General features: G+C 43.2%; 1 protein-coding gene across 1 annotated transcript; it reads right to left on the reverse strand.

The window, feature by feature from the left end:
* Window positions 1-9,636: 9,636 nt before the first annotated feature.
* Window positions 9,637-11,547, reverse strand: LOC110706694 (AT-hook motif nuclear-localized protein 28-like). The gene has a single exon (XM_021884648.1). The coding sequence runs from the start codon at window positions 11,032-11,034 to the stop codon at window positions 10,039-10,041; it is 996 nt and encodes a 331-aa protein (XP_021740340.1). The 5' UTR covers window positions 11,035-11,547; the 3' UTR covers window positions 9,637-10,038.
* Window positions 11,548-13,926: the final 2,379 nt, after the last annotated feature.

Consider the following 13,926-nt stretch of genomic DNA (forward strand, 5'->3'; position numbering starts at 1 on the left):
ATCCCAGTACAAACCAACATACTTTTGAGCTATGTTTGAATAAACGTTGTTTGGGTCCAATTTAGTCAAAGTTGGGCCTGAGCACTAAATGATCCAATTAAAAGCCCAAGGTCAAGGTTCAACTCTCCAATTGCTCAAAAGTCAAAAAGTCAGCCCACAAAGTAAGCCAATTGGGCTAAAGCCCAACCTCTCCAAGTATGATGAGGTATAAAAGCCATCATATTAACACATTCAAAGGGACATCACATATGATCATTGACATTCCAATTCATATGCTCATTCTTGCATTCAGAAATATTCCACAAAAGCCTCAAGCTACAAACTCTCTTGCATAGTGTCTTCCTTCTACACATTGTACTGACTTTAGCATCGGAGGGGCCTTCCTCGGAAACACCCCCGAGGCTAGTTTACGTGTGTTCACTGTGCAGGAAACCTTCGGCCCAACACAACTTGGATCGAATCCAGTCTTCTCCATTTCAGTGGACCTTCGGCAAGGTCCCATTGTTTTCAACCGAAACAATTTGGCGCCGTCTGTGGGGAAGACTTTCAAAAATCTTTAAGCCAAATTCCTAACCGAGATCATCTTGCAATTATCTTAGCAGCCATGGCTAAGAACCGCAAGAGCAAAAGCCTCCGTCAAGGAGCGGGCGAAAAGCCTAAAACCCCTACACCATCGCCCACGCCGGACCGGAACTCTCCCAAGGGTGCCGGCTCGGGGGGAGGATCACACAAGGAGGATTCCCTATCTCCTATAATGCATGACTCTCAATATAGGCCGGACCACTCTCGGTCTAGCAGGGGTCAGTCTGATCATAGGACATATTCAGTGTCCCGAAGCCAACCATCGGCTGCACGGCCTCATGCCCACACTCGGCCGGGGACCCCTTTGACGGGGCCCAGTTCGGAAGAGGTGGCAAGAGCGCTGGCAGTACTCATGGAGGCAATGAGGGCACAGAATATGCCACCGCCTCGTGATCGAACTCCTCCGCATACCCGGCATCAGCAGAGGAAGTTAGACCATGACGGTGGGAAGCTTCCTTCCTTCCGGGAGCTGGAAGAGTGGGAGGAGGATTCTTGGAAAAATGAAAAAACAGAGGAAAAAGAGCTCTCAATTTTTTAAAGGATCCTCATCCTCAAGACCAGCAGCGCATAAGAGCAGCAGCTCAGCTTCTCGGCCAGAATCTACTCGCCGGGAACCTGAGACTGCTCGCAGAAGCGTCCTTGACCGACTCGGCGGCCAGGAACCGAGTGTGCATAGTCGCCTCTCGTACCCTGCAGCCGAGGCCCAGACTTCCCAGCCAGGGACGAAAACCACTCCTACCTCTCTAAGAGGGCGGAGCGCGGTCCCTTCGGCCAGGAACAAGGGCAAGGCCATTATGCTTCCCGCTAGTTCACCATTCGAGCAATGGATACTGGAAGAGCGCGTACCCACGGTTAAAATACCGTCGCATATCACATATGACGGGACCACGGATCCGAAGGACCACGTGGCCTCGTATGAGACTCATATGCATCTTTGCCCCAGATCCGAGGCGACTTGGTGCAAATATTTCCCAACCACTCTCAAGGGGGTCGCGCAAGCGTGGATCTCCAAGGGAGTAAGGCAAGGCTCCATAACAGGTTGGGATGATCTGTCCTCCAAGTTCAGGAGCAAGTTTTCCACGGCAAACCGCCGAGAAAAGACTACCGCAGAGCTCATGGGTCTGCAACAGGGGGAAACCGAAAGCCTCCGAGACTACCTGACTCGTTTCAGTAACGAGTCATCAAGCGTCTCTCAGCTGGACCAGGGGCTAGCTGTTTTTGCAATGCAGAATGGCCTTCAGCCAGGAAAATTCCTAGACTTCATGGTCATGCATACCCCGCAGACCTTGGAGGAAGCTCTTAGTGCTTCGGATAAGTTCATCCGAGCCGAAGAATGGAATAAAGCAAAAACCCAACCTCAATCCGGGGAGGGAAACAGAGGCAAATACCCTTGTCTGAAGGCCAAGGCCATAAGGCAAAGGGAAAATCAAAGGCCTCGGAGCCATCTTCGGCCAGCGACCTAAAGAAGGACAGGTTTGCCTCATACACAGGCAGATACGAGTCCTACACTCCGCTCTCTCTTCCACGCGCCAAAATTTACAGTGTGACGAAGGAGGAGCAGAGTTACCGAAAGCCGAGACCACTCCCAGAGTGGTATCAGCGAAAAAATAAAAATCAGTGGTGTGAGTTCCACGAGTCTTCGGGCCACAACACTGAAGAGTGTATCCAGCTGAAGGACCAGATAGAGGACATGGTCCGGAAGGGATACTTGAAAAAATACATCGCGGATCACCGCGAGAAAAAAGAATCCGAGAGGCTAGCAAAGGACCCTCGGCAGGACCTTGATTTCCCCCGGAAAAACAGTAAAAAACCGGAGGGGAAATTCCCTCCGATCAATGTTATCTCGGGAGGAATATACTCTCGGAGGGAGCACAAGCGTCACCTTAGAGCTTTGACTCACCAGGTGAACAACGCTGACATTCAATCTCCCCAGTCGCCGGTGCCGAACATGACGTTCACAGCCGCCGACTGCCGGGGGATTACGTTTCCTCACGAGGATCCGTTGGTGATCATCGCCACGGTGGCCAACCACGACGTTAGTAAGGTCCTTGTTGACGGTGGCAGCGGAGCAAACATTCTGTTCCGAAAGGCCTACAACCAAATTAAGCTGAAGCCCAAGCACCTTACGCCGGTACCCTATCCGGTATCCGGGTTCAATGGGGCTTCAACTTATCCAGATGGGAAGGTGACACTTCCTGTCACCATCGGTTGCGATGAGGCAGCCCGGAACGTCATGATTGAGTTTTTGGTCATCGACGCTCCTTCAGTGTACAACGTGATTTTGGGGAGACCCATAATTCACGAGATCCAAGGGGTCGTCTCAACTTATCATCAGCTGATGATTTATGTCTCAGACGCCGGCTTCCCCGAAAGGATACAGGGCAACCAAAAGGACGCCCGAAGGTGCAACTACCTCAAGCCATCCAGTAGTCGCCCAGATAACGACAAGGATGAGGAGGAGAAAGAAAAAGAAAGAGAGCCAAGCACAAAAAAGCCGAAAGGCCTAAGTGCTTCGGCCCAAGGATCCGTGCCCAGAGAAAAAGGTCCCGAAAGGGAAAAGGTTGACTCTTCATCTGAGCCGAAAGACTCAGAGAGCCAGCCGAAGAACACAAAGACTGGGACACCTGCTGACATTGGCAGCAGACCAGATTCTGAAGAGTCCAGTCCATCGGCAATGGACATGGACCAACAGACTGAAACAGCAGAGTTGGCCGAAGGAGATGCTGAGAAATGTGTAACAATCGGGATGGACCTTGATCCTAACACCCGTTGTGAACTTATTCAGCTCCTGCGGGATAACAGAGATGTGTTTGCTTTCTCGGCAGCTGATATGCCCGGGATAAGTTCAGACCTCATCTCCCATAACCGAAGGGTCCATGCAAGGCCTCTCAAAATTGGAGATCTTGTCCTTCGGAATGCTGCTGCAGTTCAGAAAGGCCGAATCCATGGGAAGCTCTCAGCTACATGGGAGGGACCTTATGAAATTCATGATGAGCTTCAGCCAGGGACATACCGACTTCGGCAGTTGGATGGAACTGAGTTGAAGAATCACTGGAATGCTGATGTACTGAAAAAATACCATGTGTAAACCCTTCGGGGCAGAACAATCTTTGTAAGTACATTTTGAACTAATGAAAGGCCTTGGAGCCGCCATTTATATAAATATTTACAACTTTTTATCCTTTCAAAATTTTCTTTATTCTATCTACTCTTTGAGGGTTTTTTATTCAGCCTCGTCTGAAGCCTTCGCCTTCGGGTAACTGGGTTTCAGATTGCTGACAAAACCTGTCTTTTTAAAGAACACCGGTTTTTCAGCTGAAGTCAAACTTCAGTAAGACTTGTTCTCCAAAGACATGAGTCCATGGACAATTCTGGGATATTGCCTTAACTGAGCCTTGTATCCCAGAGAGCCATTATCCGAAACATTGCCTTAAGTTGGCCCTGTGTTTCGGGTATCCATTTTTCAAAGATAGACAGAAAATCAAGGATAACAGCAACAGTTGAAAATTTTTAAATCAGCCTCGTCTGAAACCTTCGCCTTCGGGTAACTGGGTTTCAGATGGCTTACAAAACTCAGTCTTTTTAAAGAACACTGGTCTTTCAGCTGAAATCAAACATCAGTAAGACCTGTTCTCCAAAGACATGAGTCCATGGACAATTCTGGGATATTGCCTTAACTGAGCCTTGTATCCCAGAGAGCCATTATCCGAAACATTGCCTTAAGTTGGCCCTGTGTTTCGGATATGCGTCTTCTTTAAGAACGCTGGTCTTTCAGCTGAAGTCAAATTTCAGTAAGACTTGTTCTAAAGAGGTTAGTCCCAGAAAGCTAATATCCCAAGCATTGCCTTCAGTCGGCCCTGTGTTTCGGATATCCAACTTTCAGACAGTCAATCTTCAGTAAGACTTGTATCCCACAAGCATTGCCTTCAGTTGGCCCTGTGTTTCGGATATCCATTTTGAAGAAGTTCAGAAATTGCTTATTCAACTAAAGTCATACTTCAATTTCTGTGGGGGCAAGAAGCACGCAGTGCAGCTATGTTCGGCAGAGTTGAAGAAAAGAAACAGTAAAGCATTCAAAAATAAAGCAACTGAAGAAAAGAGCATTAGATTAATATTTCATGCTCAAAAATTGAGCTACAAGTTCAATAATTCAGTATCGGCAGCCGCCCACAAGCGGAAAATAACAGCTGCCGAAATACGTACATAAGCAAAAAAATAAAACTGCTGTACGACAAGGCAAGCTGAAGCAAAAAAACAAGGCAAAAAACTCAGAAAGCGGCAAGTCTAAAGTTAAGCACATGATGAACCGCAAGATTCTGAAGACGACTGCCCGAGTTCCTATGCTTCAGCCGGGGGATCAGACTGATCAGCGTTGAGCCCCATGGTGGCCTCAGCCCCAGCAGCAGAAGAGGCGGGCTTTGCACTTTGCCGAGCCTCCCTTTCCCTCTGCTCAGCTTCCAACTCCAGTCTTTCAGCTTCCTCTTCGGCTTCCTCAGCCTTAAGAATTTCAGCTTCGGCTGGAGTTGCAAACTTCATGTGAGGGTCTTCGGGATTCTGGACCCACTCAGCACATTTAGACCAGTCCAGCTTCGGCTCAGCATGAAGGCAGACTCTTCGGCATACTCGGAATCCGTTTCTGAAACCCATCTCATATTCCTCTTGGGTATAGACACGGACTTTGAGTAAAGCCTCAGCATCAGCCAGCTTCTTCTGGGTCTCCTCCAAGTCTTCCTTGGATTTCTTCAGCTCATCAGCGACTTGGGAGGAGGAGCCTTTCAGCTCATTCAGCTCTTGCTGAATTTGGGAAGCCTTTGTCTGAGCCTGGGCCACTTCAACTTTCTGGATCAGCAGTTGATCCTCAGCCTTTTGGAACTTAGCTCTTTGAGCTTCAGCAGCAGCAGCAGCCTCTGAGAGTTGGACGTCTTTGGCCAGGAGCAATTCTTCAGCAGCCATTCGGCTGGCTTCAAGAGCCTCTAGACGCTGCTGCACTTCAGCTTGTGCAGCAGTTCCTTCTTGAATTCGGCTCTCAATAGCAGCCTTGAATTTGGAGACGTCCACTCCCATATGCTCCTGGAGGAATTTTTCCCCTTCCATCAGTGGGGGAAAAACCTCCATCTCCATAGCATCGCAGAAGGTATTCAGAGCTTCGGCAGCTTTTTTACCGTACTCCTCAACCTCCTGCTGCTTCTCTTCAGCTGCTGCTTGCTTCAGCTTAGCAAGCTTAACTTCCTCTTCAGCCACCTTCTTTTCGTGCACAGCAGCGTCTACCCTATCTTGTAGGGTATCAATCAGCTCTACAGTGAGAGTCTGATTGTGCACGAACTGAAAACAGGAAGACAAAAAAAAAAAAAAAAATAAAAAAAAAAATATATATATGTAAAGAGCTGAATTTCGGAGGAAATGAAGGAAAATTACCTGCATCATCAGCAGTTGGTTAGACCTGGCTGGGTCAGGAACTGATCTACTGGATTCGCCCATCCCAGCAGTGGCCTTCAGCGACCAGATCCTTGCCCTGTCTACTTCGGACATGCCAGCAAAATTGCCGAAGTAGGCTGCAGCTCCTTCTCGGTTTTGACCCCATATGAGGTCCCAGATGTGATCTGGGATTGGAATTCGGGGGGCCGAGAAACCCATTTCTCCAGAATGCAGAGTCTGGAAAGAAGGGAAGGACGACGATGGAGCTTGATTAGCCTTGGTTGTCTCAGCATCGTCCTTCTCAGAGGAGTCAAGTACTATGACCTCCTCTTCTTCAGGGGTGAGGACGAAAGCCTCAACCTCTCTTGCGATATCTGCCGTGAAGCCTTCAGCACTTGACATCACGGCATCTTTATTTTCGTGCTCAGCAGCACTCTCCTTGATTTCTTCTTGGACCCCTCCCTTAGGTTCGGGAGTTCTCTGATCCACCTCCATCTCAGGAGGTGGCGGAGGGGTCTTTTGAGGAGATTGGGGTGTTGGCTGGGGAACCCTCGGCGATCCATTGCCTTCCTCAGGTTCCCTTATTGCGACGCCGATGGTCATCGGCCTCTGCTGAAAGTCATGAGGGCCGATGATGGCCATCCTTCGGCGCCTTTTCAGAAGAGGCTGCTCGTCCATATCTGAGTCTGAAGACTCTTGTATTTGATCTTCGGGACGAACAGGAGCTTTGCCTTCTCTGTGTCTGTTACTCTCTTCAGACTGTAACAGACAGGGGGGAAGAAGAGTGAATAAAAAAAAAAAAAATGAAAATGAAAATGAAAAGAAAAAAGTTGTCTGAAGCTCACCGAGGTTTTCAGCAAAGCCTCGTCTTCTTCAGCTGCTCTAGCTGCAGCTTCGGCCTCAGCAGCTCTGGAGGACCCTTCTCCTCCTTCGCAAGCCTCAAGTACCCGTGCAACCTCTTCGGCTGTGCGGGCAGCTTCAGCTTCTTCGTTCAGCAGCTGAAACCAAGGGTCTCTCTTCTTCCACCAAGGCTTCTGCCTCTGATACAGAGCAACAGCCTCAATTTGGAAGTGGGAAGAATCCAGATGAACTTCCCTATGCCTCGGCTCAGTGATAGACGGGGCCCGTTCAGTTACAACTCGCTCTCGGTTAACACCAAGACGAGCGTAGTTAATACCAACGTTGGTCTCGTCCCGCTCTGAAAAAAGGGAAAGGGAAAAAGTTTAGCTCAGATATGTTGGCACAGCATAAAAAAGCAAAGCGAGAGAAGAAAAAGAGGTAGTTAAAAGCCTCGGCCCCAGCCGAAGAAGCTTACCATCCTTAAACTTTCGGCTGAGGCCAACAGCTGCTAGCATATTCTCTTGGAAAACGTAATGCGTATCGGGGAGCCAAGTCTCCGGGATATGCTGCATTCGACCACTCCCCCCCGGGTTCGGCAGCTTGCCGAAGATATGTTGCTGATCCAGGTTCGGATCCGCCCCGTTATCTGCGGGGGGACCTAGACTTCCCATTTCGGGATCAGGCTCAGCTAAGTACCGGGGAGCGCTGAAGACGCAAGGGTGGCCCGGATCTATGGGTGCCCTAACCCAAATCCATTGACCTCTCCAGTCCTTGTCTGAAGAGTCATTTGGCCACATGGTCAAGTATTGGGGCCGGGACTCAATCCGATACCACCCAGAACCATGGCTTCCGTGCCCACTCTGAATATTTGGCACTAGCCGATGGAGCTTTCTGAAGCAGTGCAGGTTCGGCACGTATTTGAAGAACTTGCAGACCCATAAGTATGTCATCACCCTTCGGATGCTGGTGGGGGTTAGCTGACATAGGGAAATGTTGTAATGGATCAGCAAGTCTCGGACGAAAACGTCCAAAGGGAACCTCAGCCCATACTGAAGCTGTCTCGTGTACACCCCCACATACCCCGGGGGTGGACGATGGATTCTATCGGATGCTGAGGGCATTCGGCACCAATATCCATCAGCTTCAAAAATGCCGTAGTGCAACTCAATTTGCTCAGCAAATCGATATTGATCGGCGTTCTCTACCCACCATGAGTAGGGGCGGTTCTTTATCATGGCCGAAGCGACTTCGGCATTCTCCCACTCTGAAAACCCAGGGAGGATATCCCAAAGGACAGCGGGAATTTCATCGTCCCGTCCAGAAGCACTCGGCTCATCCGTTCTTTGAGGAGGAGCCGAGGAAAGGGGAGTCGCCCTAATCCCTTCAGCAGGGTCAGACTCCGGCCTTTGACCATTCCAGGTCCCAATCCTATTCCTAGGATCGGGAATCGGCCTTGCTCTTCTTGGAGCACGGGCTCTACCTCTAACTCCTCTTGCCATGGATTATTTCGAAGAGAAAAGTCGAAAGAAAAGGGGAAGGAGTTCGAATTCGAAGAAAAATAAACTGAAATCAAAGGAATTTACCTTAATCTGAAGCGAAAGTTGCCGATTTACGAGTTCGTAGTGGCAAGTCTCAGTTTCTAAGCTCAATGCTCGGGGGAATTTGCGAAGTTTTGATGCGGGTTCTTGGTTTCTCTCTCGAGGAATTCTGGGTTTGTGTTGGTGAATAAGTGAGGAGAATGACGCGCCTCTGTTTATATCTCCAGGTACGGGATACGAAGAGTCTGTGCTTTAATTTCTCTTAAGTACCCACTAAGTAACCATTAAACACATGTCTTGTGATTAAACTGCCCATTATCCGTCCAACTTCCGCAAATCATTAACCGTTGTTATCTCATTAATTACGGTTTAAATTCAAATTTTTGGATCAATTAAATCATTTACTTCCCTCCTTTTCTGAGTTAAATCAAACCCGACCCGTCATTCTTCCAAATCGGGTCTGGGGGGCAAGTTGTTTGGGTCCAATTTAGTCAAAGTTGGGCCTGAGCACTAAATGATCCAATTAAAAGCCCAAGGTCAAGGTTCAACTCTCCAATTGCTCAAAAGTCAAAAGTCAGCCCACAAAGTAAGCCAATTGGGCTAAAGCCCAACCTCTCCAAGTATGATGAGGTATAAAAGCCATCATATTAACACATTCAAAGGGACATCACATATGATCATTGACATTCCAATTCATATGCTCATTCTTGCATTCAGAAATATTCCACAAAAGCCTCAAGCTACAAACTCTCTTGCATAGTGTCTTCCTTCTACACATTGTACTGACTTTAGCATCGGAGGGGCCTTCCTCGGAAACACCCCCGAGGCTAGTTTACGTGTGTTCACTGTGCAGGAAACCTTCGGCCCAACACAACTTGGATCGAATCCAGTCTTCTCCATTTCAGTGGACCTTCGGCAAGGTCCCATTGTTTTCAACCGAAACAAACGTAAACAGCAAAATGTGATAAAAGAAGAATTCAACTAGCAAAATTATGCAAAGTATAGTATTTCATTAGCATAATCCCACATTTTCAAAGTTTAAATTAATAGTAGTAATAAAATTATACTTCGTAATGTAATCACTGTTAAGCGTTGTATAAGCATACAACAAGTTTAAAAGGCTAAATCGCATAACACCAGAGAAGATTTGATTTAAGATGACTAAACATGTTGTGCACCATATACCCGTAGTATACGGATTTTTGCCTCGAGTTGAAGATGAATACTAGCAAGCAAGGTTACAAATTCATAAACAAATTCCTAAACATGATAATTTTGTTTTCATTTTCATTACAAAATTCAACAATAAAAAACATGCACTCCTAAATACATATTTACTAATAATCTAATAAACCTCCACTCCTATCTAAATAAGATGAGAATCAAGAAAATCACAATAACATAACCTACCAAATAAAGTGGGTTTTCAAGTTTTCAAATTTCAACCATCATTTAAACACAACAAATTCCTAAAAATTACATCGACAAAAAAAAAAAAAAAACTTCATAATTTTTTCATATCATTTCACTAAACAAAAAAAACCCACAAAATAAAAACAAAAAACTAACCTATTACATGAAACCATGAAGATGAAGAAGTTGTAGTAGTAGTAACAATAATAATCAAGATAAAATATACCAAACATTTAATTAATTTCTCACATTAGTAACCTGGTCTAGCAGTAGTAGTAGGAGTGGCCCAAATAACATCACCTGCAGCCGTGGCCGAAGTCGTCGGAGTATTCCCCAAATGATTCCCACTATACAAGCTCATCGTCCCACCACCATCTCCGCCACCCGATATAGCCGAATTCTCCTCTTCATTGCCTTGTCCATGGCACAGACTATTCGGCTGCATCTCTTGCTCGTCAAGAGGCAGCCGACAGTATGTAGGGTTGGTGAACGACGCTGCTATGACGTAGACGGTTCCAGAACAAGCTAGTGTGCCCACTACCTTGCCACCCACAATCTGCCCTTGTGGGCCCGCCAATGATATCGTGAACCCTCCACCACCACCCTGAAACGGCACCGTATTGACAACAACAACAGCGGAAAGAGACAAAATATCGAATCTCCCGTGAAAAGTGACGGTCCCACCTGGGGTGGTTGTGGAGGGCTGTTTAAGCGTAACATTTGCTACCGCCCCAGAAGCGGTTAACACGCAAAGGCCGACGCCACGGCGGCGCGTGAAGCGCGTGAGTGAGTCGATGACGTCAGCGCCACTAGGGAGCTCAAGAATGTAAGGTGACATGGCAGGGTCGGGTTCACGGGTTATGACAACTGGGGGTTTGGGCTTGTTTTTCGAGCCGGGTGGTCTGCCACGTGGACGGCGGGAAACCTCGATGGTCCCACCATCTTCATTGCTGGTTGTAGTGGTGGTAGTTTGAGCAATAATCTTAGGTTTTTTGGTGATAGATTCGTGTAGATTTTGATTGTGATGAGTTGGGGTTGTAGTAGTTGTTGCGGAGTCGGATTCTTCGGAGAATGGGTGGTGAGAGTGGTGGAGATGTGGTGGAGGAAAGTGGTGTTGGTGGTGGTGAGGAGGAGGAGGGGGTTGGAATTTGGAGTGGTGAGAGAATTTTGCAAACATATTGTGTGCATTATTTTGAGTATTGTTGTTGTTGATATCATTTTCTTCTTCTACATATTCTCCTTTCATTTTTTTATGATTTTTTTTAAATTTGTTTGTTTGATGGAGATAGGTATTCAATATTTTTTTTTATTTTTGTGAAATTTATGGATAATATAAAAAAATTAGGATTTGGGGTTTTTTTTTATTTTTAAATTGAGAAATGGGGTTTTAAGAGGGTTGAAGAAAGATTGAGTTTTTTTTTTTTAATATTTTTTTGTGGGTGAATAATGGAAATGAAGAAGGTTAAAATAAGGGAGGAAATGAAGAGGAGAGAGAAAGAAGGAGGTGGGTGAGCTTTGAAACAAAGTAAAGGGGGCGCCGCTGATTAGAAATGGGGAAGGGGGGGTGATGTGGTGAGGTCCAGAAGAGAGCATAGATACAGACAGGGAAGGTGACAGAAAGAGAGGTGTCTTGTGTGGGCATCACTCTGGTGTGTGTTTCAATTCCAGTGCAAGGCTTTGCCTAATTTAAGGACTTACATTACTTTGGCTAATGGTATCGTGTGTTAGTTGGTTTACTTGGCTTGTTTCATTAGTCACATATTTAGCTTGTATACTCGTATGACTTTAGACCTCTAATTATTGTTTGAATGTATAAGTGGGTCGATACTTAATAGCCTAATAGGGTGTACCACTAACTTTGATGTTGGACATGTATGGATGTATGATAGTATAGGTATTAATGTTGGATGCGTTAAATGATATGACACCGTTAATTTTATATAATCCTCACTTCTCTATTAACTTTAATAATCTTCCTATGTCCTCTCCCTTACCTAATCCCCCGACTCTTGTTTTGACATCCTTAAGCACTTCATTTAAATTTTATTAGAATTCGACGAAATTTATTATGTCACCAAGGTGTACCAAGTATTGTGGAAATTGGTTAAGTTAGTTTGGAATATGGATAGGGAAGCACACTTGTGCTTACAATTAGCACACATGAGCAACTAATTCAATTGTGCATGGGAAGCACAATTAACTTATGCTTATGCTTCTCGTCAAAAAAAAAAATTGCTTATGATTAGTTGAGTACCAAGTTCAATTGAGGTCAGGGAGATCAGATCTTGCTCGATTTTCAATTAGGTTGTTGCAATTTGACTTGGCATATTAATGTGGATCTAATTCTCGAACAAGCTAACGTATGTAATTTAATTTCAGCTATAATATGTATGACATTCACACTTCAAAACATTTATGACATTTGAGATAAATTTGAGAAAAATAATTAATATGTTCAAGTTATCAGTTCCTATAAGATAAAATCGCTAAAACACAAAAATTCCAATCATATGAAGTATGTCATTTCTTGAGAGCTTTGTAATCACTCATACATGATCATTATTACATATGGCTAGTATTAGGCCCTATACTTTTGAGCTGTTGTGATCGATTCTACAAAATTAAAATTTGTTTTGTTCAGCTCTGCGCTACTCAGCTCAGAAACTCAAACGAACCGGTCTTAACTATGTTGTATGTGTTGTATTTACTTAAATTTGTAGTTCTCTTTGCTTGCTCATCCTTCCTAGCTAGTTATTTATTACTCCGTACCATGCATTTACCATAACTAAGGGCCTGTTCTCTTCTGTTGAAATTCAGTTCAGTTCAGTTCAGCTCTTAATTTACGTTAATGATATTGCTAATGATATAAAGACAAATGTCATTCTTTTAAGCTCTTATTACAACAACAACAACAACAACAACAACAACAACAACAATAATATTATTAATAATAATAATAATAATATTAACAATAATAATAATAATAATAATAATCAATAAGTAATAAATAATAATAATAATAATAATAAATAATAATAAATAATAATAAATAAATAATAATAATAATAATAATAATCAATAAGTAATAAATAATAATAATAATAATAAATAATAATAATCAATAATAATAAATAAATAGTAATAATAATAATAATAATAATAACAATAATAATTGAAATAATAATAATACTAATAATAAATAATAATAATAATAATAATAATAATAATCAATAAATAATAATAATAATAATAATACTAATAATAAATAATAATAATAATAATAATAATAATAATAATAATCAATAAATAATAATAATAATAATAATAACAATAATAATACTAATAATAATAATCAATAAATAATAATAATAATCATCAATAATTAATAATAATAATAATAATAATAATAATAATAATAATATTGTTATTATTATTATTATTATGTACATTTGTATATACACATATGTATAGTAATAAATAATCAATGATCACTAATCCGTAGTTAAAAATCACTAATTAATAAGTTCAGTTCAGCTCTGTTCAATTCAGCTCAGTTCAATTCAGTTCAGTTCAGCTCAGTCAATCGAAACAGGCCCTAAATTGGGTATACATGTAGTATTAGTAAAACAATTATACAATTATTTATTTACAAAGAATGTTTTTTAGCAATTACCATGAATCAATCAGTCATATACTAAAACAATTATACAATTATTTATATGAGAGTCAATGATGACATTAAATAGGATGAACCTTAAATATTAATGACAATTTTGTCAGTGTCTATTTGTCGGCTAATTTCATCTCCCATTTCTCGCAACTTTTTTTTTAAAATCTTCCTGAAAATATGTCAAGCTGAGGCGGTGAATGGTACGGAGTAGAATAAAGTGATTTTTAATTACCAAGTCAAACACCATTTCAAAGCTTAACACCCCTCTTTCGAATACATGAGTTTTACTTTTTATTTAGGATCACAACAATAAGACTTGGAATTATTTTTAGAAAGTCAATGCATAAATTGATAGAAAAGTTAATTAATGTAATGTAACATAACCTAGCATAGTAAATTACTAAATTAGTGACATTCAAGTACATTATTTAAAATAAATAAGATGTACGTATATTTAATTAAGTTGTA

The sequence above is a fragment of the Chenopodium quinoa genome, unplaced genomic scaffold (genome assembly GCF_001683475.1).
Source record: "Chenopodium quinoa cultivar QQ74 unplaced genomic scaffold, ASM168347v1, whole genome shotgun sequence".
Taxonomy (NCBI): domain Eukaryota; kingdom Viridiplantae; phylum Streptophyta; class Magnoliopsida; order Caryophyllales; family Amaranthaceae; genus Chenopodium; species Chenopodium quinoa.